This window comes from Monodelphis domestica, chromosome 2 (assembly GCF_027887165.1).
Source record: "Monodelphis domestica isolate mMonDom1 chromosome 2, mMonDom1.pri, whole genome shotgun sequence".
In the NCBI taxonomy this organism is placed as follows: Eukaryota; Metazoa; Chordata; class Mammalia; order Didelphimorphia; family Didelphidae; genus Monodelphis; species Monodelphis domestica.
The window spans coordinates 279,582,665-279,609,950 of NC_077228.1; the positions used below are offsets into that span (position 1 = coordinate 279,582,665).

At 35.4% G+C, this 27,286-nt stretch overlaps 1 protein-coding gene across 7 annotated transcripts in view; it reads right to left on the reverse strand.

Annotated features, from left to right (window-relative positions):
- Window positions 1–27,286, reverse strand: part of KIF6 (kinesin family member 6) — a 495,811-nt gene that overhangs the window by 336,310 nt on the left and 132,215 nt on the right. For all 7 annotated transcript variants that reach the window (XM_056818172.1, XM_056818176.1, XM_056818171.1 and 4 more), the window contains one exon: window positions 17,616–17,745. In XM_056818172.1, the coding sequence (XP_056674150.1) occupies window positions 17,616–17,745 (130 nt within the window). The remainder of the gene's footprint in view (window positions 1–17,615; window positions 17,746–27,286) is intronic.

Sequence of the window (27,286 nt, forward strand, 5' to 3'; positions counted from 1 at the left end):
ATGGGTAAAAAGATAAACCTTAGAAATGCTTTGTTATTTTTCTTGGCTTTAATGATTTAGAGAATCTTTCCATATGGTTGTTGATAGCTTGGATTCCTCTCCTTGAGATCTGCCTATTCATATCTTTGACTATCTATTAAGGATTAGATCTTACATATTTGGATTAGTTCTTCTTGGACATCAGAAATATGCCACGATAATTTTTTCCCCAAGTTAATCTGTTCTCTTCTAATTTTGGCTATACTGATTTTGTTTGGCATTTTTAAAAAAATTACATAATCAAAATAGTACATTTTGTGGATTTTACATTTTTTCTGGTTAAGAATTCTTCCCTTATGCATAGTTATAAAAGACATCTCTTTCCCTGTTCCTCTAATTTATTTATATTGTGACTTTTTATATCTAGATATTGTATACATAAGTATCTACATTCTGACTCTAATGGTTCCTTCTCTGCAAGTGGATATAATTCTTTTCCATAAGTCCTTCAGAATTGTCTTGGAACATCATATTGCTGAGAATAGCTAGATTTTTCATAGTTGATCATCATACAATATTGCTGTTACTGTGTACAATATTCTCCTAGTTCTGTTTATTTCATTCTGCTTCAATTCACATTGATCTTTCCAGATTTTTCTGAAATCATCCTGCTCATAATTTCTTATAGCACAATAATATTCTATCTCTATCATGTATGACAACCTGTTTGGCAATTCCCTGATTGATGGACATCCGTAAATTTCCAATTCTTTATCACTACAAAGGGAGCTGCTATAAATATTTTTGTACAAGTATGTTCTTTCTTCTTTTAAAATCTCTTTGGGATACAGATATAGTAGTGGTATTATTGTATCAAAGGGTATGCATAGCTTTCAAACTTTGGCATAGTTCCACATTGCCTTCCAGAATAGCTGAATCAGTTCACAACCTTACCAATAATTTATTAGTGTCCCAATTTCACCACATTTCCTTCAACATGTATCATTTCTCTTTACTGTCATATTTGCCAATCTGATAGATATGAGGTGGTCTCTTGGAGATGTTTTAATGTGCATTTCTGTAGTCAAAAGGGATATAGAACATTTTTAAAGATTATTCATAACTTTGATTTTTTTCATCTGAAAACTGCTCATCTTTTGACCAATTGTCAACTGGGCAAAGATTTGTGTTATTATAAACTTGATTCAGTTTTATATATCTGAGAAATAAAGCCATTCTCAAGGAAATTTGCTATAAATTATTATTTTTTTTAGTTTGTTGTTTTCCTTCTCTTAGTTACATTGATTTTGTTTGTACAAAAACCTTTTAAATTTAATATAAACAAAATTATTCATTTTATATCTCTTAATATTCTCTATCTCTTGTTTGTTCATAAATTCTTTCCTTCTCTATAAATCTGACAGCTAAACTATCCTTTGCTCCCCTGTTTTGCTTATAGCATCACCCTTTATATTTATATATCCTTTTTACTTTTTCTTGGTATAGGGTGTGAGATATTGTTCTATACCTAGTTTCTGCCACACTGTTTTCCAGTTTTCCCAGCAGTTTTTGTCAAATACTTAGTTCATATTCCAAAAGTTGTGATCTTTGGGTTCCTCAAATACCAAATTGCTATGGTCATTATATTGTGTATTTAAATCTATTCCACTTTGATCCTCCCTTCTGTCTCTTATCCAGTATCAGATTGTTTTGATGATTACTGCTTCATAGTATAGTTAGAGATCTGGTACTGCTAGGTCACCTTCCTTCACATTTTTTGCCCCAATTAATTCCCTTGATATTCTTAACCTTTTATTCTTCTATATGAATTTTATTATTTTTTCCTAGTTATATAAAATAATTTTGGTAGTTTGATTGGAATGGCACTAAAAAGTAAATTAATTTAGTTAGAATTTTAATTTTTATTATATTAGCTCAGCTTACCCTTTAGCAACTAGTATGTTTCTAGTTGCTTAGATCTGACTTTATTTGTGTGAAAAGTATTTTAAAATTTTGTTCTTATAATTCTTCTGTGTTGATAAGTAGACTTGTAGGTATTTTATATTTCCTAGAGTTATTTTAAATGGATTTTTTCTTTCTATCTCTTGCTGCTGAACTTTGTTGTCAATAGATAGAAATGCCCATGATTTATGTGAATTTATTTTGTATCCTGAAACTTTGCTAAATTTTTTATTTCAACTAGTTTTTCAGTTGATTCTCCAGGACTCTCTAACGATACCATCACTGTTCTCTTAATTTTAACAAATAATTAACATAATGATCTATTTTTTAAACATTATTTTATTTGGTCATTTTCAAACGTTATTCATTAGAAACAAAGATCACCTTTTTTCCCCCCTCTTTCCCTCCCATTGGCAATGCATGATTCCTCTGGGTATCACAAGTTTTCTCAACTAGAGCCGATTCCCATGCTATTGGTTTCTGAAGTAGGTTGTTCATTCACAGTCTCTCCTCAATCATATCCCCTCCACCTCTGTAGTCAAGCTGTTGTCCTTCCTCCCTGTTTTTACTCCCACCATTTGTCCTCTGCTTGTGGGTAGTGTTTTTTTTTTCTCCTTGGTCCCTGCAAATTGTTCAGGGACATTGCAATGAGACTAATGGAGGAGTCCATTACATTCGATTGTACCACAGTGTATCAGTCTCTGTGTACTATGTTTTCTTGGTTCTGCTCCTCTCACTCTGCATCACTTCCTGGAGGTCATTTCAGTCTCCATGGAATTCCTCCACTTTATTATTCCTTTGAGCACAATAGTATTCCATCACCAACAGATACCACAATTTGTTCAGCCATTCCCCAATCGAAGGGCATCCCCTCATTTTCCAATTTTTGGACACCACAAAGAGTGCAGCTATGAATATTCTTGTACAAGTCTTTTTACTTACTGTCTCTTTGGGGTACAAACCCAGCAGTGCTATGGCTGGATCAAAGGGCAGGAGGTCTTTTATTGTCCTTTGGGCATAGTTCCAAACTGCCCTCCAGAATGGTTGGATCAATTCACAACTCCACCAGCAATGGATTAATGACCCCACTTTGCCACATCCCCTCCAGCATTCATTACTTTCCTTCATTGTCATGTTAGCCAATCTGCTAGGTGTGAGGTGATACCTCAGAGTTGTTTTGATTTGCATCTCTTTGATTATCAGTGATTTAGCACAATTTCTCATGTGCTTATTAATAGTATTGATTTCTTTGGCTGAAAACTGCCTATTTATGTCCCTTGCCCATTTATCAAAAATTTTTTTTGGAAGTTCAATGGATATGGCACTAAATAGATAGATCAGTTTGGGCAGGATGTTAATTTTTATTACATTGGCTTATCCTACCCATGAGCAGTTACTGTTTTTCCAATTGCTCAAGTTTAGTTTTAATTGTGTAGAGTGTTTTGTAGTTGTGTTCATATAATTCCTGTGTTTGTCTCAGCAGATAGATTCCTAGGTATTTTATTTTGTCTAAGGTGATTTTGAATGGGATTTCTCTTTCTAATTCTTGTGGCTGAGATGTGTTGGAAATATATAGGAATGCTGATGACTTATGCGGGTATATTTTGTATCCTGGAACTTTGCTAAAGTTGTTGATTATTTCGATTAGCTTTTTGGTTGATTCTCTAGGATTCTTAAAGTAGACCATCATATCATCCTCAAAGACTGATAACTTGGTCTCCTCATTGCCTATTTTATTTAATACCTTCAATTTCTTTTTCTTCTCTATTTGCTACTGCTAGTGTTTCAAGTAAAATGTTAAATAATAGTGGTGATACTGGGCATCCTTGTTTCATTCCTGATCTTATTGAGAATGCATCTAGTTTATAACCATTGCAGATGATGTTTGCTGATGTTTTTAGATATATACTGTTTATTATTTTTAGGAAAGACTGTTCTATTCCTATGCTTTCTAGTGTTTTTAATGGGAATGGGTGTTGTATTTTTATCAAAGGCTTTTTCTGCATCTATTGAAATAATCATGTGATTTTTGTTGGTTTGCTTGTTGATATGGTCATTTATGTGGATGGTTTTCCTAATATTGAACCAGCGCTGCATTCCTGGTATGAATCATACTTGATCATAGTGAATGACCCTCCTGATCACTTGCTGAAGTCTTTTTGCTAGTATCCTGTTTAAGATTTTTGCATCTATGTTCATTAGGGAGATTGGTCTGTAGTTTTCTTTCTCCGTTTTTGACCTGCCTGGCTTTGGAATCAGTACCATATTTGTGTCATAAAAGGAGTTTGGTAGCACTCTCTCTTTGCTAATTATGTCAAATAGTTCATATAGTATTGCGGTTAACTGTTCTTTGAATGTTTGATAGAATTCACTGGTGAATACATCAGGCCCTGGGGATTTTTTCTTAGGGAGTTCATTGATGGCCTGTTGGATTTCATTTTCTGATATGGGATTATTTAAGAATTCTATTACTTCTTCTGTTAGTCTAGGCAATTTATATTTTTGTAAATATTCATCCATATCGCTTAGATTGGCATATTTATTGCCATATAATTGGGCAAAGTAGTTTTTAATGATTGCCTTAATTGCTTCTTCATTGGAAGTAAGGACTCCCTTTTCATCTGTGACACTGTTAATTTGCTTTTCTTCCCTTCTTTTTTTAAATTAGGTTGACCAGTACCTTGTCTATTTTGTTTATTTTTTCAAAGTACCAGCTTCTTGTCTTATTTATTAGTTCAATAGTTCTATCACTTTCAATTTTATTAATTTCTCCCTTAAATTTTAGGATTTCTAATTTGATTTTCTTCTGGGGGTTTTTAATTTGTTTGCTTTCAATTTTTTTGATTTGTATGTCTAATTCATTGATCTCTGCCCTCCCTAATTTGTTAATATATGCACTCAGGTTATGAATTTTCTTCTGAGTACTGCTTTGGCTGCATCCCATAAGGTTTGAAAGAATGTCTCACCATTGAAATTATTAATTGTTTCTATGATTTGTTCTCTAACAGATTTTGGAGCATCATATTATTTAATTTCCAATGGGTTTTTGATTTTGCTCTCCACGTACCCTTACTGATCATTTTTTTAATGCCTTATGATCTGAAAAGGTTCCATTAATTATTTCTGCTTTTCTACATTTGTATGCCATGTTTTTATGACCTAGTGTATGGTCAATCTTTGTGAATGTATCATGTGCTGCTGAAAAGAAGGTGTATTCCTTTTTATCCCTATTTATTTTTCTCCATATATCTATCAACTCTAATTTTTCTAAGATTTCATTCCCCTCTTTTACCTCTTATTTATTTATTTTTTTTTATTTGATTTATCTAAATTTGATAGTGGCTGGTTCAGATCTCCCACTAGTATACTTTTATTATCTATTTCCTCCTTCAATTCTCCTAGTTTCTCCATTAGAAATTTGGGTGCTATACCATTTCGTGCATACATGTTGATTAGTGATATTTCCTCATTGCCTATACTCCCTTTTATCAGGATGTATTTACCTTCCCTATCCCTTTTAATCAGGTCTATTTTTGCTTTGGCTTTGTCAGATATCATGATTGCTACTTCTACCTTCTTTCTGTCAGTTGAGGCCCAAAAGGTCCTACTCCAACCTTTAATTCTGATCTTGTGAGTTTCTACTCACCTCATGTGTGTTTCCGGAAGACAACATACGGTAAGGTTTTAGATTCTATCCACTCTGCTATTTGTCTACGTTTTATGGGTGAGTACTTCCCATTCATGTTCAATGATATGATTGTCATTTGTGAGTTCCCCAACATTTTGATATCCTCCCCTAATTCTGACCTTTCTTCTTTTGCCATTATCTTTTAAACCCGTGTTTTATTTTAAATCAGTCCCCCTAGTCCCCTCCCTTGTTATGCTTCCCTTTCTAGCCCCTTCATTTTTGTTCCCTAGCTCTCCCCCCTCTCCTTCCCTCCCTTTTTGTGTTCCCTTCCACCCTAACCCCCCTTGGTTTTCCCTTCTCCCTTACCCTGTTGGATAAGATACAATTCAAGATCCCAATGGATCTAGATGCTCTTCCCTCTCAGAGTTGGTTTCACTGACAGTAAGGTTTAAGTAATACCAATTAGCACTTTTCCTTTCCTTCTTATAAGAGAATTCTTCCCCTCCCTTTCCCGTGTATATCTTTGTGTGACAAAGATTGTTTTATTTAATGTATTTCTATTTCTTCAAGTATATCTTAGTACATTCATTGATTTCCCCTTGGCTTTTTCTTTCTTTTTTTTTTCTTCCTCCCTTCCAAATCATGTTAATGCCCCAATCTTTCCCTATGAGTGATTCTTCTGATTACTCTATTAATGCATACAATTTTTGAAAGGTGCACATAACATTTCCCCCATGTTATTATATATAATTTGATCTAATTGTGGCCCTTATAGAAGAGAGTTTGAATAAAAGAAAAAATAAAGCACTTTTCTCCTTTTCCCTTTCTTTCATATTTACCTTTTCATTTTTCTCTTGCTCTTTGTGTTTTGATGTCAAATTTTCCACTGAGTTCTGGTCTTTTCTTTATGAATATTTGGAAAGCTTCTATTTTGTCGAATGCCCATACTTTCCCTGGAAGTATATAGTCAGTTTTGATGGGTAGCTGATCCTTAGTTGAAGACCCAGTTCTCTTGCCTTTCTGAATATTGTGTTCCAGGCTTTATGGTCTCTTAGTGTGTTCGCTACTGGTCATGTGTGATCCTTATTGATGCACCTCTGTATCTGAAATTTCTCTTCCTAGCTTCTTGTAATATTTTCTCCTTATCTTGGAAGCTCTTGAATTTGGCGATTACATTCCTGGGGGTTGTCTTTTGGGGATTTAGAATAGAGGCTGTTCTATGAACTCTTTCAATTTCTATTTTGCCCCCTTGTTTGAGAAAATTAGGGCAATTCTCTTAGATGATTTCTTGTAGTATGGCATCAAGGTTTTTGTTAATCTCTGGTTTTTCAACACTGATTCTCAATTTGTCTCTCCTTCCTCTGTTTTCCTGGTCTCTCACCTTGTCAGTGAGTTATTTTATGTTTTCTTCTATTTCATTAATTTTTGACTTTGCTTTATTAATTCTTGCTGTTTTGCAAGATCACTGTCTTCCAGTTGCTTAATTCTGGTCTTTAAGGACTGGTTTTGCTTTTCAGTTTGGTCTGCCCTTCTTTTAGAGGCTTCCAGCTCTTTCTCCAATTGTGATATTTTTTTCTGTCAGGCTGAAGACCTCTTTCTGAATTTGTTCCCATTTTTCTAGCCAGAAGGGTTCCATCTTTTGGATAAGCTCCAGAGGTTGTGGATAGTTTCCATTTTGGGGAGCGTGTTTTGATTTTGTTTGCATTTCATCCTCTTTTTCTTCTGTTTTCCCTCCATAAAAGTTTTCAATAGTCACTTTTTCCCCTTTCTTCTTGGAGGGTTCATCTTGGGCACTCTGAGCCATCCCTTTGGTGGTCAGTCAGAAATCTGAGTGAAATGGGTGGATATTGATGTTTTTACCTTAGAATGATTCTTCCCAGCCTCCAAAGTTTGTTGGCGTGCCTGCCCATGCAGTCTGTGGTCTCTTCTCTCCCATGGTGCAGGCTTTCCCTGTGTACGCTGCTGCAAAACCGCTCCACAGGGTAGTTCCCTAGTATTCCTTGTCCCAGTTCCCAGGGACCTTGGCATACCCCCACCCCTCACTGCAGTGAGGAGCAGAGGAGATTTTGCCTCAGGCTATTTCTAGAGCCTCCACACGTTCTGCATTTGTAGTTTGCAGGAGCCCCAGTGGTCTGGTCTGCGAGCTCTACAGTGAAACCCCTCTGAGGGGTAGTTGTCTGGGAGTGCTCTTTAGATCCCAAGGACCCTGGAGTGCTCCCCACTCACTGCAGAGATGTTCCTCGCTCACTCAGTGTCTCCTGTGAGTGTGCTGGTCCCTACTCTGGGGTGGGGGTGGGCAGTTCAGCTCAGCTTATGCTTGGCAGTGAGCTTTCTCTCCCTCTTATAGTGTGGAAGTGTTCAAACCCCATGTACCTTCATTGCTGTGGGCTGCTAGAGAGTCCCTCCGATCTTCTAAAGATGATTTTTTTGCTCTTTTGAGGTAGTATATTTTGTTTGGTTCGGGGGAGAGGAAGCAATTCACTTCTAGATTGCCACCATGTTTACCTGGAAGTCCAATATAATGATATTAAATAAACAAACACAATCCCTCCCCAAATAATGACCCTAAACAATCAACAATGATGCCTCCCACCCCAATATATATAGTTGGACACTATATTAGGCACAATTAGTACAAAGAAAAAATGCAACAATGCCTACCCTCAAGGCTATTACATTCTACTGGTTTAGTGTCAGGGTTAGGATACAACAATGTACATATATATATGTATGTATATATATATATACATACATATATATATATACATATATATGTATATATATATATACATATATATAATACAAAGTATATATGAAGACAAGATAAAGTCAATTCAAGAGGAATAAAGTACTAATCACACAGAAGATAAGGACATGTCTCATGGACATTGTGGGGAGCTTCATAGTCATTTATTCTATAAAGAGATGGCAGTGAGAGTGATAGAAACAGAGGCTTCATAAAAGATATGAAGATATACAAGGTGTCCCAAAAATTTAATTCTGTTTAAAGCTATTAAAGCATACATGATGGCTGATTCTAATAAGGCAAAATTCCTGTATATTTATTTCCACATATTTTTCAGATTTTAATTTAATTATTAGCCTTAGGTTTAGGCAGAAAGAATAAACCTATTATTTAAAGAATATCATGCCAAGAGAAACCAGTATAAGGTGAATGCTTAATGAACTACATAATTCTTGTTTTCTGCTTAGTGGTTCTAGGACTAGATTGTTTTCATATCAAAAGAGTTCTCTTGAACATGTCAGACCACTCCCTGTTCCTATATTCTGTGTTTACAAGTATGTGTGACTATGTTAATGATGAAAGACTTCTTTTTCTTATATCCCCTATTATATAAAAGAAGATACTACCTACAGAGTAAGAACTAAATCTCTTATCCTGACACTATCAATCACACAAGGTGGGTATTGTAAATAAGTTGGGATGTTATAGAAGGAGGTTGGCATCACACTAACATCTAAAGTGTGGCTCAGAGCAAAGGAAATTATTGTTCTTATGGGATTCAAGTTTAGCCTGATACCTTTATTTATATTTTGTGCTTCCCGCATGCAGAAGCCTCAGAATGAACTCATTAGATTTCATTTATTAAGTCAAGCTCTTATAATGCAGAGTAGTGCGATAGGCACTAGGGTAGATACAAAATCTTGGTAAGATGATGTCTCTACCTTCAAGGAGCAAAGTTGACCTTATGAAGTTGATAAAACTAATATATCTTCCATTCAAAATTCCAGTAGGAAGATTGGTGCTATGTTAGCCAGTAAGACTTTAAATGGTTAAGTGGAACATGCTTTTTCAAAGCTAATTACAACCATAATCTTGTTTCCTACTTATACCACACAAGGAGATTATGGCTGAGAGCATTAGAAATGAAAGAGTACTTGTCAACAAACCCAGCCACACAATAAGGCTATTATTTCCTTTCTGTACTTTATATGTTATTGTGCAGAATGTCCAATGAATAGCTGTTCAGCTAACTCAGACATGCACTGCATCCTATCCCCGCTTCTCTCTTCTCCCCAACCCCATCACTCTCAGGCCTCCCTGGCCTTCACATTTTGACAGTTACATAACTTGCTTTGAAAGGTCTGCTTCTAAGTTACACTTTGGGGAATTTCAAAATGACATTCCTTCCTGGAGAAGGCATAACAATTTTTTTTTCCTTTAGAGAGCCCATTTAGAATAAAGAGGAAAAACCAAATTTGGAGCCAAGAGAACCTGAGTTCAAGTCCTATGTTGGACATATCCTGACTGTGTGACCTTGGATAAGTGATTTAATGTCTCTGTGACTAGAAATTACAAAGAAGGTGCTGATTTGCATTGACAGATGGCGTTTTCTAACCAGTAAAATCACAGATCCAGTCCCTATTCCTATTAAAATAACATTAACAGTGATAGCAAGGTAGTACAGTGGATAGAGCACCAAGCCTGGGGTTGGGAATACCTTGGTTCAAATCTAACCTCAGACAATTCCTAGTTGTGTGGGCAAATCACTGGGCAAGTCACTTAACCTTGATTGCCTAGCTCTTGGCACTCTTCTCTCTTACAACTGATTAAATAGAAGGTAAGAATTTTATTAATAATAATAATAATAACATAAGCACATAGTTGGGCTTTTAGTTGAAACTAATAGTACTTTTATTTAAAGTAAAAGCATAGGGACAAATGACAATTACTATTGAAATTTTTATAAAAATATTTATAAATCTTAGAGAATGTTGGAGGTACATTGAGTGCCTAGAGAGAAGAAATCCCCCTCACTCAGGAATTCTGGAACATTATACTAACTGATATATATCAACATTCAGTTTGAAAGTTTGTGAAGTGCTTTGTGTACATTATCTCATTTGAGCCTCACCGGAGCCTTGTGAGGCAGGTCATCCAAGTGTAGGATCTTCATTTTAGAGATAAAAAAACTGAGAGCTTGTCACTTGTAAATGGGCACACTTGCTAGCGAGTATCAGCAGCAGAATTCAAAAGCAGGTTTCTTCCTGATTCCAAGTCCATACTGTCTCTGTGTATTTTTAATCAGAACCAGAATTTCAGTTGGGAGAGATATAGTTGGACCTATAGTCAAGAAGACTCATCTTTCTCAGTTTAAATCTGGCCTCAGACACTAACTGTGTGACCATGGGCAAGTCACTTAACCCTGTTTGCCTCAGTTTCCTAATCTATAAAATGAGCTAGAAAAGGAAATGGCAAACCACTCCAGTATCACCAAAACCAAAAATATCACAGAGTCAGATATGACTGAAACACCAACAGTAAAACACATTTGATAGGATTAAACTTAGTGCTGCCTAATAGCAGAGAGGGTTCAAATACTGTTATATACCATTTATGGAAAGAAGATAACAAGCTTAATATAAGCATGTCACCTATACATGTGTCAAAATCATTGATAAAATATTAAATAGGGCTAAGTGCAGATGCTTAGAGTATCTGGTGGAGATCTTCTGCCATGTTATCAGTGAACCATTGAGAACTACTCTATGAGTTCAGCCACCATACCAGGTTGGAATTCATTTAATTGTAACCTCATATTATTAGTATTACTCCATTTTTTTCCCCACAAGAAAAGTATAAAATGCTTTACTGACTGTTTTCTTAAAATATATTCACACCATTTCACTCATATATGGATTTAGTAATCCTATCAAAAAGGAAATAAGGTTAGTTTAAGATGGCTTCTTTTTTTTAACAAAGTCATATTAAGCTCTTTGTAATCATCCCCTCTCTTTCCATATGTTTGCCAATAAGTGCAAACAATTTTTAATAACACATCATAGAATTTTCTCAGAAATTGTAGTCAAGGTTTGCTGCTCTAAATAAGGGATTCTATTCACACCCTCTCCCCATTTTTTGAAAATTGGGTCAAAATTTGACACTCTCTATTCTTGCATTATCTTTCTTGTTTTCCATGATCTTTAAAATATTACTGACAGTGCCTCTGTTTTCACATCTGCCAGTTTTTTTAACTTGAGGATATCATTCATCTGATCTTTGAAATCATTGAAGGGCACCTCGGTACTCTATTTCTATTTCATTACTTATTTTGGTCATGAACTCCCTGATAGTCATTTTTGTTCTCTCATTTCCAAAGCCAGAGTTATTTTTCTTGGTAGAGAAAACATAAGTATTTAGTTATTGCATCTTTAACTGCCTTCCCTCTCTCTTCTCCTTTGTAAAATGAGAACTAGACTAGATGAATTCTAGGATCCCTCTAGTTCAAAGTGGTTGGATCAAGGTCCTAGAGCAGCTGGAAAGAAAGAAAAGAAAAGAACAAAGACACAGAAACAGAAGGATTATTTTTAGCAATAAGTAGGAAAACTCATGCCTCTGAGACAGAAGGAAAGAAGCTGGATTTGATGATAAAGCCTAAAAGCTAAGTATAAGAATTGAAGAAGCTTCCTTCAGATGGCTTCAATCTCAATGAAATGAACACTAGGTCAACTACATAACTGAGTGTAAGGGGTGCAAAATGGGGCCTTGAGGAGCAAGATAAACATTTGAAACACTCACTGTGGGGAACACTATAGAGAATTATTAAGAGTACAGGAAAAGGCTGCCTAGTAGCAAAGAAGGTTCAAATCGTATTATACACCATTTATGGAAAGAAGATATTAAGTTTAAAGCAAGGCATAAATAGAACTGTAGAAATTATTTCAGAACTTTGAATTAAGTAGAAAAAGGATAAATCTGTCCTTAATAACTTTTCCTGAAAATGACCAAAGTACATGAAAATAAAAAGAACTTCCCTTTGTATACCATGCATTCAGACTTTGTTTTGCAGATGTTTTCTGGTTACCATAGCAGCTTCTGAATTTGTCTCAGTATAAATGGGAAGTTGGTAACCTAGTTTAAAAAACTGATTAGTATGTTCTTTTTATCCCAGAAAGTTCATTCTGCACTGACACAAATTGTATTCTGACGACTAGGTTGTCATCCAAAGCATAGTTTTTTCCTCTTACTAAGGATGTTAATGATAAAATATTCCAAAGGAATGACAATTGAGTTGTTTTTGGTTTTAAAATCTCTTTTACAGTATCCAAAAGAGATGACTGCAATACTCAATATGCAAGCCCTTTAAGAATCCAGAAATCTGACCTCACTTGAAAAATTTAACATGAAGTATCAATTTTGAGTGTTATCCTCATGCAAATAGCAAGCTATGAAGATTTGAGATCATCCTTAAAGAAATCAGGTCCTATATAAGAATAAAACATTAGGAAAACTATAATATATGGACTGTAGCCTTGGCATGGATTTTCAGACTACTGAGCCATGGCATTGCTAAAAAGATATTAATAACTGATGGGAAATATGTTTAGATATTTTGGGAGATGATTGAATATCATTACCCAAGTATCTAATTGTACTGTAATGATAAGCACCTAATAACAGAACAATAAATATGTGCATTCAAGTAGATATGGGTGTCTATGTCCCTTTATATCATAAAAAGGCTGAAATCAAGTAACTTACAAGTAGAAAGTAGATATGCTAATTGCAACATTTGAAATTCTTCCACTGTTGTGGTCTATCTTCAAGACATGATGACATGGGATCTCCATAGGATCAAACAAATGAATAATATAGAGGACAGTGGAGAATTGCATGGTGGGGTATGAGCTGGTTGAACACATTACAAATAAAAAAAACTGAAGAAATGTATTAAAGAAATTTGTCTATGAAAATGTGTGAATAAGAATGAAGATGAACTCAAGGAAATCACTGATGGTCTGCCTAGATCATGTGCTGTCCTAAAATCCTTATAGCATTAATAGATAGTAAAGAAAGCTCCCAGAATATTATGAGAAAAGCCTAATGGTCTTTAGTTGTTGTTTCTTTTTTGACTCTTCATGATCCCATTTGGTATTTTCTTGGCAAAGATATTGGAGTGGTTTGCTATTTTCTTTTCCAGTTCATTTTATAGGTGAGAAAACTAAGGCATGGGGAGGTCAAATGACTTGCCCAAGGTCATACATTTAATAAGTGCCTGAAGTCACTTTTGAATTGAGGTCTTTTTGATTCCAGGACGGTTGCTATATTCATTGTAGCTGCCCAATATAATAGTGGAACTCTTCACAAAGAATTTAAGATACAGAAACTTAATCCTTGAGGTGGTTTAAATCTCTCTAAATCTGATTGGCCTAAGATATTATTTTAGAACAGGAGAGTGGGGACTAGAGATTTGCTTTCATAGAAGTAAAGTGCCAGGGACATTTTGGGGGGCTTTTTTTACATGCTACCAATCATCAGGAAAAGGAGGGAAGTGAAGGAAGGAGAGAGGGAGGGAGGAAAGGTCTTCCTGACTCTAGGTCTAGTGTGTTAGGCTCTGGTGACCCATTATTAGATTTAAAATGGTTGAGGTCTTAAACTGTAGTGATTAAAATAGTGGAAGATATAAATTGTGATAGATATAAGAGAGGGTGAGTAAATTTGACCACAGAAAATATGTTTCACTACAGTGTCTTGGTTTTTAAATCAAATATAAGGTGGTAGCCAGGGAAATATTCCCAATTATTCAATATGCCCAAGTCAACTGGGTTTTATAGAGAATTTAATTAATAATACAATGAGAAATAAAAGAACGAGAGAGAGAGAGAGAGAGAGAGAGAGAGAGAGAGAGAGAGAGAGAGAGAGAGAGAAAGAGAGAGAGAGAGGAAGTAAGTATGAAGGGCCTTAAGACAACATGGCCTAGACCTGAGTCTTAAGAGAGAGAGATCAGTCAGTCAGTCTTTTAACACTCACCACAAGGTCTGTCTAAGCAAGGATTCTAGTGACACCAGGCCAGCTCCATCTCAGCTGACTTCACCAGAGAGAGTTCCAAAGGGCCTCTCTCCAGAGCCTCCAGAGGGACAGAGTCCCCTCAGAGGAGCTCCAGCGAGATCTCCTTAGAGATTGTCCTCCAAGAGCTTCCCTTCTCCAGAGCCTCTCTCAAGAGATTCTTCCCAAGCGATCCTCATCAGAGATCCTCCAAAAGGATTTCTTTTTCAAGAGATTCTCCTTTTTCTTATATAGGGGTTTTTCTCCTATATCACCTCCCCTGAGTCCTTACATCTACCAATCACTGTAGACGTTTTCCAAAGGACTGCCCATCTGAATTCCTGCTAAGTCGACTAATCTCCTCAGTAAGTCTGAACCAGTGAAAACACAGCTGAGTCAACTAATCTCATTAAGAGAAAACTTGCCCGATCCTTTTAGGTACCTAGCATCTCATTGTATCAATTCTAAAAAACAGGCATGGCTCAAAGAACTCCTTGCCTTATTATAAGCATGCGTCCAAGTACTTTCATTGTTTACCAAGGAGTTTTCTCCCCTAAAGCAGTGTTAAGTATGGGTGGAGTAGAGGTCCTCCCATAGCAAGGAGTTTTCTCATCAAAATGGGGAATGGTCCTAGTCCAATGGGGAAATTTTTAACATTCACAAGTCTGAGAAATTTCAAGGTTTACACCATGCAGATGAAACTATATCAAAAAGCTGAAGCCCCGGCTTGTTAGAAGAGCAGAATAGAGGGACTCCTGACCAGTTATCAAACCAAATTTATAATGTTCTAAAAGAGACATCAAACATGAGTATTTATTATCAAATAAAAAATGTATCATCAACATCAAAAATGAGTATTTATCAAGCATTTAGTACTTACAAAACACTGGGGATACAAATAGAAAAGGGAGATAGGCCCTGCTCTTAATGAGCTCCCATTCTTATAAGGACAACATATATAGAAGGTTTCAGCTGCAAGTTAGATGGAAAAGTTTCATGATCATGAGGGTATAGCTGCAAAGAAGATGGTAATACTTCTTCTTTGGTGATATTTCCACTGATAAAATCTTATCAGTATACAATGTTGAGCCATTTGACAGTGCCAGGGACTTGGGTAATAAGAACTTTCTTTCTGGGTCTTCAGTAACTGTAGATGCAGCACCTGTAAGAGTGGTAGTCCAGCTCCATCTCCACAGGGTATTGCTTCCCAGGATAATGTATTATCATTCTCAAGACTCTTGGGTTCAGGATACTAGGCTATCTCCCTCAGGGTCTAATGGTGGCCAAGAAGGTGGTAGTGGTCTGACTTGCTTATATATACTGCCCTGTGTCTCTGATTCAGTCAAATTAGCTTGTCTGCCCTCTGGATGAAGTTTGCTTTGCAATTTGGCTCCTTCTTTATGAATTAATTCCCTGGATGATGGTTGTATGGACTATGTTGGAAGAAGGCCCAATACTATGTAGAGTGTAGCCACTCCCAAAGTGAATATCCAATCACCTTAGTTCTCTGAAATTATCTAACAGATTGGCCCTGAGTCTGGGTAATATAATTATATGCCAAGACAATGGGCCACAAAGTACATTGCTCCTTGAAGCCATGCCATTCTTTTCTTCATTTATGCCTTCCTTAAGGTCAGGAACTTTGACCACTAGTTCAATACAACTTTAATTTGTCCACGTTTCTTTTAAATTAGGTTTCTTCTACAGAGCCCAATTGATCTATGTATGTCATCTTGTGTTAACAAAATCAGCTGATCATAGTTTGTGATGAGGCTTAGCTCATGGTCTCTTGTCAAAATTAAAGCAGAATGACAGCCCACTTTAATAACTTTACAATTCTATGGCTGACTTAAAAACTCTACAGGAGTGAAAAGAATGAAGGGAATTGACTGTGACATGGGGATAGCACTATCCTTTTGGATCTTCAGGGTATATTGTGAACTCCCTTCCTCTTTTCCATATTCTAAGTCCTTATAAAAGCTACATTCTGTATCCAACAAGTTGCTTCTTCTCAAGCTACATTTAAAAAGAAAACATGAAATTTCTTTATTCAAATGGTCTAATTCATGTCTTGATTATGTTCAACTGGTAATAATGACAACAGCACTGATAATCAAATTAGCAAGACAAAGTAGAGAGAATGAACAAGTAAAGTAGCAAAGCAAGAATCATACAATTTGAAAATCAAAAGAATGTAAACTTTCTACAACCAAAATTAAGAAATAAACTCATGGGTTCTTAGGCCTTTAAAACATAAAGTAAGCAAGTTCACAATGTATAAAATACTTCTTCAAAAATTCTAATTGAAGGATGACTTCAGAAAGAGCTAGAAAGACCACTATGGACTGATGCAGAGTGAAATAAGCAGAACCAGGTAAACACTATACACAGTAATAGCAATATTGTGGAATGATCAACTGTAATAGATTTAGCTACTCTCAGCAAAACAATGATCCAGGACAGTTCTAAAGGACTTATGACAAAGAATGCTGTCCACCTCCAGAAAAAGAATCATTGGAGTCAGAATGCAGTCAAAAGAATATGAATTTTCAATTGCTTATTTAGGTTTATGTTTTGGAGTTCTGGTTTTATGTGATTACTCACTTACAAAAATGAATAATATGGAAATATGGTTTATATGATAATACATGTATAACCCAGATTAAATTGCCTACTAGCACTAGGAGTTGAAAGGGAAGGGAGAGAGGGAGATAAATTCAATCATATAATTGAGGAAAACTTGTGTGGAAATTTGTAATTACATGTAATCGGTAAAAAATAAAATATAAAAAGTATTTTAGTTGAGTTGATAAGAACAGTCTAATATCATAACCATTTCCAAATTTCAGTAAAATATTCCCCAAGCTGATTTCTGTTGTTGGTGCTGATAAAATTCCACTTTCCATTTTGGTGGTAGTGGTTGAGACTTCCTTAGAAAGCACAGAAAACCTTCTCACCTCACCCTTGTCCTTGTCCTACAAAACTAGATTCCAAATTAAGAATCTAGAATGTCTTATACAGATTTTGTGCAAGTAAACTTTTGTTGGTTATAATAATATAGAAACAATATTGATGTGGAAAGAGAACTGAACTCATAGACTCAGATACATCTTGGCTTGGACATTTGCTGGATAAATAACCTTGGGAAAGACACAATCACTCTGACCTTATTGTTATTATTTGAAAAATGAAGATGTTAATGTAGTTATTCCCCACCTACCCACCCACTACTGCTCTGAACTACTACGGTATCCCTACCTCTGCAATCATTCTGTTTGTATCTCCCAAGAAGAGAAGATTCAAAGCTTCTTCTTCAGTGGCTGCCTGCTGAAGAGACAGATTTTTCAGATGAATGTTCTGATCAGGGTCCTCCAATATTGTCACCTTCCTAGGGAACAAATATGGAGTCAGTGAGATGCATAACTGTAATTCACTAAAAGAACCTGATACAAGTGACATGTACTCAATAAAAAATGGCTTTACCAAATTGCAATCACATCCTTAAGGGCTTTCCTTGGCCCCATAATCAAATAGATTTGAGAATGAAATCTCTGTTCCCAAGCAAAATATCTCCCATATTTACAATTTATTATATTTGTTATTGTTACCTTAAAAAACATAATCTGGTAGAGTTAAGTAAGCAGGTACTGATCAGCAATACTATCAAAATGCAAGCTCTAAGATAAGAATTTAATAGTTTTTAAGAAGAGACTTATATCTTCCAAGGTATTCCTCCAGGACAACCTTTCCTTTGGCATTTAAAACTCTTCCCAAATCTTTCAATCTTTTTATACTTTTTTCTCCTTCCCACATTTTACAATCCTGTTACACTAGTCATTTGCTGCTCCTCCAATCCAGCACTATATCTCCCATCTCTGTACCTTTATGCTGACTGTCCTTTATGCCTTGAATACTCTCTCTTCTTATAGATGCCTCTTAGTTTCCCTTTCTTTATATTCCCAGGGCAGAGCAAAGTGCCTGGCACATATTAAGTTAAAAAAAAAAAACACCTTACCTTATGTCTTAGAATTGATACTAAGTAAGGGATCCAAGACAGAAGAGTAGTAAAGGCTGGACAACTTGGGTTAAGTGACTTGCCCAGGGTCACACAACTAGGAAGTCTAGAAGAACAGATCTGAACCCAAGATCTGCCAACTGGAGACATGGCTTTTTATCCACTAAACCACTTAGCTGCCCCCACATATTATATTTTAACAAATGCTTTTAATTGACTGATTGAAGAGAATGATTTATATTTCAGTATTACTTTAATTATTGATACCTTGTTAAGGGATACATAGGACTCTTTACCATCATACATATTGTGCTCAGGTCTCTAATGCCATCTCCTCCATACCTTTTTCAAAACAATTACCAAAACCAACTAACATAAGTGTCACCAGCAATTATCACCTCTGTAGCTTAAGTATATAAATATATTTATCCTCCCATTCATATGCTGCTAAATAGATCTGAGGAAATAAACCAAAAATTTATTACCTAATCCAAATGCACTCTCATTGTATAAAGGTCATCCTAATTTTCCTAATTGATTCACTATCTCCCTTTACATTTCCTTCTATAGCATACCCACCTCTCATTTGAGGACTTCACCTCACATATATTGAATGCATTTCCCTACAACTCCTCCATATCTCCCTGACTTGGCCCTTATCTCAGATCATTCAGATATTTTCCACCATTGGCTCATTTTCCATTCTTGTCTTGGATGAAAAGATAGACAATCTCTTTGTTATCTCCAGTCCCTCTATGTGCACCCTTGATTCCAAAACTTCTCATCTTTTTCCACTCATCATACCCACTACCATCCCCATTTTTCTCCAATATTCAATCTCTTCCTATTGACTGCCTCCTTCCGTGATGCTTTCTGACATGCTCATGTTTCCTCAATTTTTAAAAAAATTATCTTGATATAATTATTGCTTTTATCTATTATCCTTTCTCTTCCTCATCCTCTTTTTGGCTAACCTTGAGATAGTCTGCTACACTAGGTTCTTCTACTTGCTATTGCCTCATTCTCTTCCAAACTCTCTGCAACCTGGCTTCAGATCCCATCATTCAACTGAATCTAATGAAAAAAAAATTATTTTCAACCTTCTTCTTATCTCCATAGCATTTGACACAGTTGGCCACTTTCTCTTCCTGGATACTTTCTTCTTCAAGGTTTTCATAACACTACCCTCTATTTTTTCTCTTCCTACCTATTTGATCATTTCTCTCACTGTTCTTTAGTGAATATTCATCTATTTCATTCCCACTAATGGTATGTGCTCCTCAAGAAATTCTCCTAATATCACTTCTCCTTCTATACTACGGTTTTTGCTTGGCAATCTTATTGAGTCCCATGGGATCAATCCTAATCTCTATGAAGATGATCTCAGATCTAAAAAGGAGTTCGGTAGATGGGCCACTGGGCCTATAGTTAGAACCATCTAATTTCAAATCCAACCTCAGACAATTACTAGATACTTACTAAACCTTGGGTAAATCCTTTAATATCTGTATGCCTCAGTTTCCTCAACTTTAAAATAGAGATCATAATGTACCTTCCCCATAGAGGTTTTGTAAGGATCAAATCAGATAATATTTATAAATTGCTTAGCATAGTGCCTGTCACATATTAGGTACTTAATGATTTTTCTATTTATCTAGCCCCAATCACTTTCCTGACCTTTATAGTATTAACAACTGCCTGTTTGACAAATTGAACATGAATATCCATAACACAATTTCTAACCCTAACCCTAACGCTGTCTTCCTAACTTCTATATAACTGTCAAGGATACTACCATGCTCCCAGTCATCCAGGTTTACAACCTAAGTATCATTTCTCAGCCTTTCCATGTCCAACATTTTGTTACATCTTGTTGATTTTCCTTTCATAGTATCTCTCATATATGCTGTAGGCCTCCATCACCTTAAACTTGACCTATTGCAATAGCTTTATGGTTAGTGTCACTGCCTCAAGTTCTCCACTCAGCTGGCAAATTGATCTTAAAATGTTAATATCATCATGTTTTCCCACCCCACTCCAACCTTCGTTCAGTGAACTCCAGTGGCTCTCTGTCACCTTCAAGATGCAATGTAAAATCCTTTGGCATACAAATCCCTTTATAGTGGCCCCCTCCTACTGTTCCAATATTCTTATATCTTACTCATTCCCATGTACTCTTTTGATTCAGTAATACTGGTAACCTTGAGCATAACATTCCATCTCCTGAATCTATACTTTTTCACTGTTGTCCCCGTGTCTGGAACTCTCTCCCTCGTCACCTCTGTATCCTGCTCTTCCTGTCTTCCTTAAAATCCAAGCTAAAATAATCTTTTACAAGATGCTTTTTCTAATATCCCTTAATAATAGTCCCTCTTTGTTGATTATCTCCCATTTATCCTGCAGATAGCTTCATTGAGCATCGTTGTTTGCATGTTGTCTCCCTTATGAGACTGTGAGCTTTTTGAGAAAACAGATTATTTTTTCCCTTTCTATCCACAGTGCCTGGCACATAGTAAGTGCTAAATAGAAGTTCATTCACTTAATAAAAGCTAAAGTATTCTTTTTTATATTATGGTTACTTGCCCACACAAATTTCCCCATCTACTTAGAATTTAAGATACTTGTGGGAATACTGTCTTATTCCCTTGTAACTCATTGCCTGTAGCACCTATAAGCAGTTAGCAAATAATTGCTGAATATTGCTTAACAATCATAATTTACAAATAATTTCACCTACTTGCCTTTCTTTAATTTTTCACATTCCCAGTTCTATATAGCATTCCAGCTACATGACTTTTTCAAATTATATTTCTCAACACCAACTTAAAATGAAGACACTCAGTTAAGCAATAGGTTCATATCCACATCTTCCTTTATGACAAGTCTCCATATTACAAGTGAGATCTCTGCCTCCCTCTCCGTGCTCTCTCCTTCTCTTCCCTTCCTGCTAATAAACATGTGGCCAAATACTGGTGCTGTTCTCTTCATGACATCTGAAGCTGCTCCTTCCATCTTCATCCCTATAATCATGGATTCTGTTTGGGCCTGGCTATCTTTCTCTTCAGTTAAGATTTACTCACTGGACTCTTTGATTCCTACATTGCCCTCTCCTCACTTATCCTTAATGCCACTTGCACAGTTGTAATCTATACTCATGCCACATTCCTCCCAGAAGATGTTCGCAACTCCCTGCATATACTTAAAGCTCCCAAATTAGGAAACCATCTTAGATAGTCCTTATATACCTCATATAAACTGGTTGGTTTTCTTAAAAACTATTTAGGAAAGGCAATCTTTTCTACCAATTTACTAGTATGTTCAAAAACAGTACCTGTTTAAAACTCTTAGAATGACATAGAAACGCTACTATCATGCATTACTTTAAAAAAAATATAATTGAAAATCAGCATGTGCCAATTAACTACTTATGAGAAAAGTAGAGAATTTATTGACTTCAAAAAACTTTATATTATTGGAAAGAATGTTACCTGGATTTTCATGAGTAATTTGTAGGCAGTTTTCAAAATTAATCACTGTAAGAAAACATAGATGTAACCAGCACATCTGTAGTCAATATGTCACTAATAATACAGTACTTTGCCAAGTTCTGTTCTTTTTTCCATCTCCCTCAAACAATACCATTTAAGAAAGGAAAATGATTTTAAAAATTAAAAACAATTGGAATTTATTTAGCTATTTTCAATAAGGTTCTTACTTAAGATAACTAAAAATTATTATGTTTGTTAAAGTCTCAAAAGCACAAAGGTGTTTTGAATGATGATGTAGTTGAATTATTTACTGTCACAAGAGATCTTTTTTTCTTCTTCAAGATCTCCCTCAATTCTCAAGGGAGATACAGTCTTTTGAAGTATTTAGGACCTACAGGTTTGGCTCTCTTACTGACCTCTAGGAACCTCAGGGGTTAGAATTCTTTCTAAATCCCAACATAGGAAAAAAGTTAGTGACTTAAGGTAAAAGAAGTGAGGTAATTTTGGAAAGAAAATTAAGGTTGGAAAAATGTGCTGAGATTGTACATTTAAAGAAAGAAAAAGGGAAAGCAATTTCTGTCTTTCTCGGTCTTTTAAAATTCAACAAATAGAAATAAATGCTCAATTTCAGATTAAAGGTAAATCTAAACAATTATCAGATGTTTATTACAAATATATTAAAGAAAGTGAATGTGGTGGTAGTGACAGACAATAAATGTCTCCATCTTTCTTGCCTTAAATTCAATCCATCAATAAATTAATGAACCAATCAAAAAACATTTAGTAAGTACCTCCTCACCAGATGCCATATACTGAATATAAGAAGGCAAAAAACAAAACATCCCCAGAATGGAGTAAAAATAAGTGTAGAACATGGGAAACACATTGTTCATTCTGGGCTGCTTCTATTCTGAGATTGTTCTAGGTTCATTGAAGTCAGTCTGAAGCTTATGCTATAAAAAAAAATGCTGAATAAAAGTTACCTATTTGGAGATGGTGAGGTGAGGGGAAGGGTTGGCTAAGTTACTAAATCCTTTTAAATCATACAGTGTATTTTTTCCTCTAGCATATTTTTCTCCAGTGACTATTCTTCAGCTATGACTAACATTGTACAGGCATGCCCCATTTAAGATTATTTCTAACAATTTCATCTTGCATTATTAACATTATTATAAAGTCAAATATCCTTTGTCACATAATCTAATTATCTTATTACCTGTATATAATCATTCTTATGGGAGTCACTATGCCTGTCATATTATTTCACTTAGCATCATGTTTTCTTGGAGTCTGTTAAAGGCAATATATCTGTATTCTATTCACTTCCACTTGACTCCTACTTCACTCAAAATAGAGACAATTTATTGGCAGCAAGTGGCCAAAGGCCAAGTTTAATCTGAATCTGGCTTTGATTTCAATACATGACACTTAGGGGTAAGGGGTCTGCTATCAAATTCATCTTCATTCCTACATGTTTCTTCCTAATATTTTCGATCTCTCTTCTCTTCCACTTCACTGTTCCATGTGCTTTTTATACTGTTTAGGCTAAAGGGGACCTTTAAATCAACTTGTCTAAGACTCTTGCCTTACAGAATAAGAAACTGAGCCTCACAGACTGACATGGCTTTGTCTAGGAAGCAGCTGAGCAGCATTCCCAAATCAGGTCTCCTATGTCCAGATCCAGTATTTTTCCCACTATATGAAATAAACAAAATGACTATTGATGGAGTTCTTTAGCTACATTGCTATTAGAATTACTCTCCACAGTTAAAAGAAATGAGTAAAATAAGTCCAAGTTTGTACACCAGGGTGTCCACTTTGTTAAAATCTCCTTCCCCAACCCGCAATCAATAGCTATTTCCTGTATTCTCAGCATTCCATATGTTTTGCCTGCTAAAGAAGAAACATTGCACTCAAATAGGGCTTTTATTAGAATTCCTTGAATAAATATCTCAGTCCCAAAATGGAAACCCCCCAAACTATTTATTTGGGCCTTTCTGAAAAGGCATGAAGTAGCTTTTCCCTGCAGAATGTTTCTAAAATGTTTAAACTTCAAATAAAGAGACAGAGACACTGATAGTCTTAACTTGGATACCCAAGTGGAAAAGTTCTGCTAAGTATTCTTGGTCGGCATAATGACAGAGAAGAGGCAAGCTTTGTGTTTTCTCTGTAAACAGAGACTTTTTTCCATTTGGCTAAGTAGTTGGAATTTGTAGGCTCCTTTTTAACTGACTGGAAGACGTATGAATGGGCAACAGCCAAGTTGCTCTCTGTTAACTGAAGGCCTCTGTGTATAAGCAGAACTATCAATGATGGAAGAATCCCTTAGAAACCAAATCTTTGATTTAAGGAAAGTCTCTTCTGCTCAGTGGAATGATGGTGGTGCTCCTTATCACCCTTGTTCCTATTACAGATCAGTGTTGTTTCATTGGCATGTTGTAAGGTCATGGTAATAATGGTTCATTCCTAGGAGAATAGGAGAAAGAAGGGCAGCTTCATAGCGAACTGCTCTTGTCAGTCTTCCTACCCTAAATGTGGCAAAAATGGTTTTGTTTTATTTATTACTATTTACTTTCAATAAAGACAAAAGTTACCAAAATATAAAAAACAAAAAAGAATTCAGTTTAGGCAAATGTTTCTCAAATTCTGTTCAGGAAAACCTGATGCTGAATTGGTAAGTAGCTATACTTCTTGTATTTCATAGCTAAATATACTAATAATTACTATTAATTCTTTTTTACTATTATGTTAGGTATCAATATCCTTAGCTCTGTTGGATTTGGTTATCTTAAAGAACTTAATGAGATCCTAAATCTACTCTAACATTTCAGAGTAAAAAGCACAATACATTATACAACCTACTGACTACCAAAGGCAAAGTCAAATGGAGATATATAATAAATTCAGTTGTTTAACTTAATTTATGCAACAGTGCTCAAGGATATAAGAAGGGACTCAAGAAAGGTGTTAAAAAATCTTTCATGACTACAGGAAGATTTTTTTAATTTACTGGGCTATAAAGAGTATTACTAAATGGAAAGCTGGGAGTCATCATATGATAATCATGGGTATGCTCTAGACATGTCACACTGAAAAATTTTTGATGGATTGGTACAGTCAAGCTCATACTATGGGTGAACAATACATAATTCTTGTAGCTACTGGATACTTTTCTTGCTGATTTTTTGTAATGACCACTTAGTGATATCTCTAAGAATTAGCTTACATATGTGGAATTTAGGTTCATAGAGATTTAGAGCAGAGATTTAGAAACTGGAAGGAATTTTAGAAATCAAATGTATGTTTTTATTTTACAGAAAAAGAAAACTAAAGTCCCAAAGAGTTTAAGTAACTTCACCATGGTCAAACAGCATGTAGCAGAGCCAGATTCTTAAACTGAGATCATTTGACTTCATTTCCAGAACTCTTTCCTGTTTTGTCAGTTTTCTTTTCAGAACTATACTTAAGATATATTTCAAGTTGCCACAATTATTTTCAATGAGATCAACTTCCTTTAGTGTACAAACAAATCTTTCTAGTGCATACTCTTCCTATGAAACTTTTTAATTGTCAGAGAAAGCATCTGACTTTCAAGTAGATAATATTACTCATCCTGTCAAATCATATGGATCAAACTCGATAGCCCCTAAAATACCTTCAGGTTGTGATTGTTTAATATTTTCTCCACTTGTCTATACAACATTTATCTATATGTGTTTTACCAGCCTCTATAATTTGACATGAGTAACTGGGCTTTATTACCTTTTCTCTTAAATTATTACTTTCTTAATTTCCCTATTAAAACAAATACCACCATGCTCCTAAATATCCCCAGTCTTACAAAAATTCCATTCTATGCCATACTTCATTCTATCTCCTTTTTTATTCATTACAGTTGCATGCATATTCATTGTTTCCTTAACTGTATCTTGAGAGCATATTTTATATTATTTCTACATATTCCTTAATCCCTAAGACTGAAATAAAAAAAAAAAACTTTTATTAAGCATCTACTATGTGTCTAGAACTTGGTTCGATGCTAGGATAGATATGATGTTTGGGTTGTGATTCCTGTCTTCAAAAAATTTATAATTTAGTACAGACCACACAACACACCCTTAATGAACTGGTTGTGGACCACTATGGAGAAGGAACAAAGTGCTCCAAACTTGACTGGATTAAAAAGAAAGTATTGTTTCAAAATGAACCATAATATCTTAAGATCATCATAGTTGACATAGTTGCAAGGTGGTATTACATTCTGTTGACCTAGCAAAGAGAAGACTGTTGACCTACACAGAGAAGCATTTATATGAAGAAATAAAAAGTGAATACAGAAAATCAGCATGTGTTCTGGGTCACAAAGATTGTGTGGTGTCAAAGCAATATAAAACCTTACAAAGTCTAAAAATTTATTCAACAATTAGTATAACAAAATCCATGTGGAAAGAGAAAAGAATCTGAAAGATAGATAGATCTGTATATATGCAATATCTGCCACCTCAAATGTCATACCTACCTTCTTCAGTATCACCTACAAGTCAGCCTTAAGTGAATCCTGGAATTCGGCCAGTTTCCCAGCATTGAAGATATTTCTTTTGACCAAACTTCATTGAGCTACTAGACATATGCAAAGAATGAATGACAAGAGGATTGCCAAGTGTCTACTCTTTAAGCAAAGGGGTCTTTAAGGTCTGGATTCAGTCAAATTGTTGATATTAGTTAAAAGTAGGCATCTATGTCAAACTTTCAACAACAGAAACTTAGCAAACACATTCTATAAACATGTTATACAATGAAATGGGAAAGAGTGGGAATGTGCCAATGAAACAGTAGCATATTTGAGTTCTGATGACAATGACATGTGATTTCAGTCACTGACTCTTTCTTGCTTTCTGTGTACCTCTTCCAATTCTAGCTCCTCTCATCCCTTGGTTTCCAGACAATCCTCCAGCTTTTCACTGGCTTCTCTTCTCATTGCACAAACCAGAGTGGTTTCCATAAAATTCCTTCCTTGTCTTTCAGGATTAATAGGAACAGAGGTGAGGAAGGAGAGCATTTTAGGCATGGAAATAAGACAGTGCAAAGTCACAAAGATGGAATATTGCACTAAAGGTGGAATATTGTCTTAATAAGCTTGTGGGCATATGCTTGGAATGTTCTAACTGAGCCAGGAGACAGAAATACCACTAGGGTTAGAGAGCTATTAAACCTGAAAGACAAGGAAGGAACTTTAAGGAAAATAGTAATTTTGCAAATAAAGTGACTCAAAAATTTATCACCTTTGACCCAGAGACTCTGTTAGTGGGTTTATACTCCAAGAAGGCCACTAATAAGAAGAAAGTCCCCATCAAAAATTTTACTGTAGCAATTCTTATGATAGAAAGGAATTGGAAAAAAGTAGAAGTCCATCAATGAGAGAATAG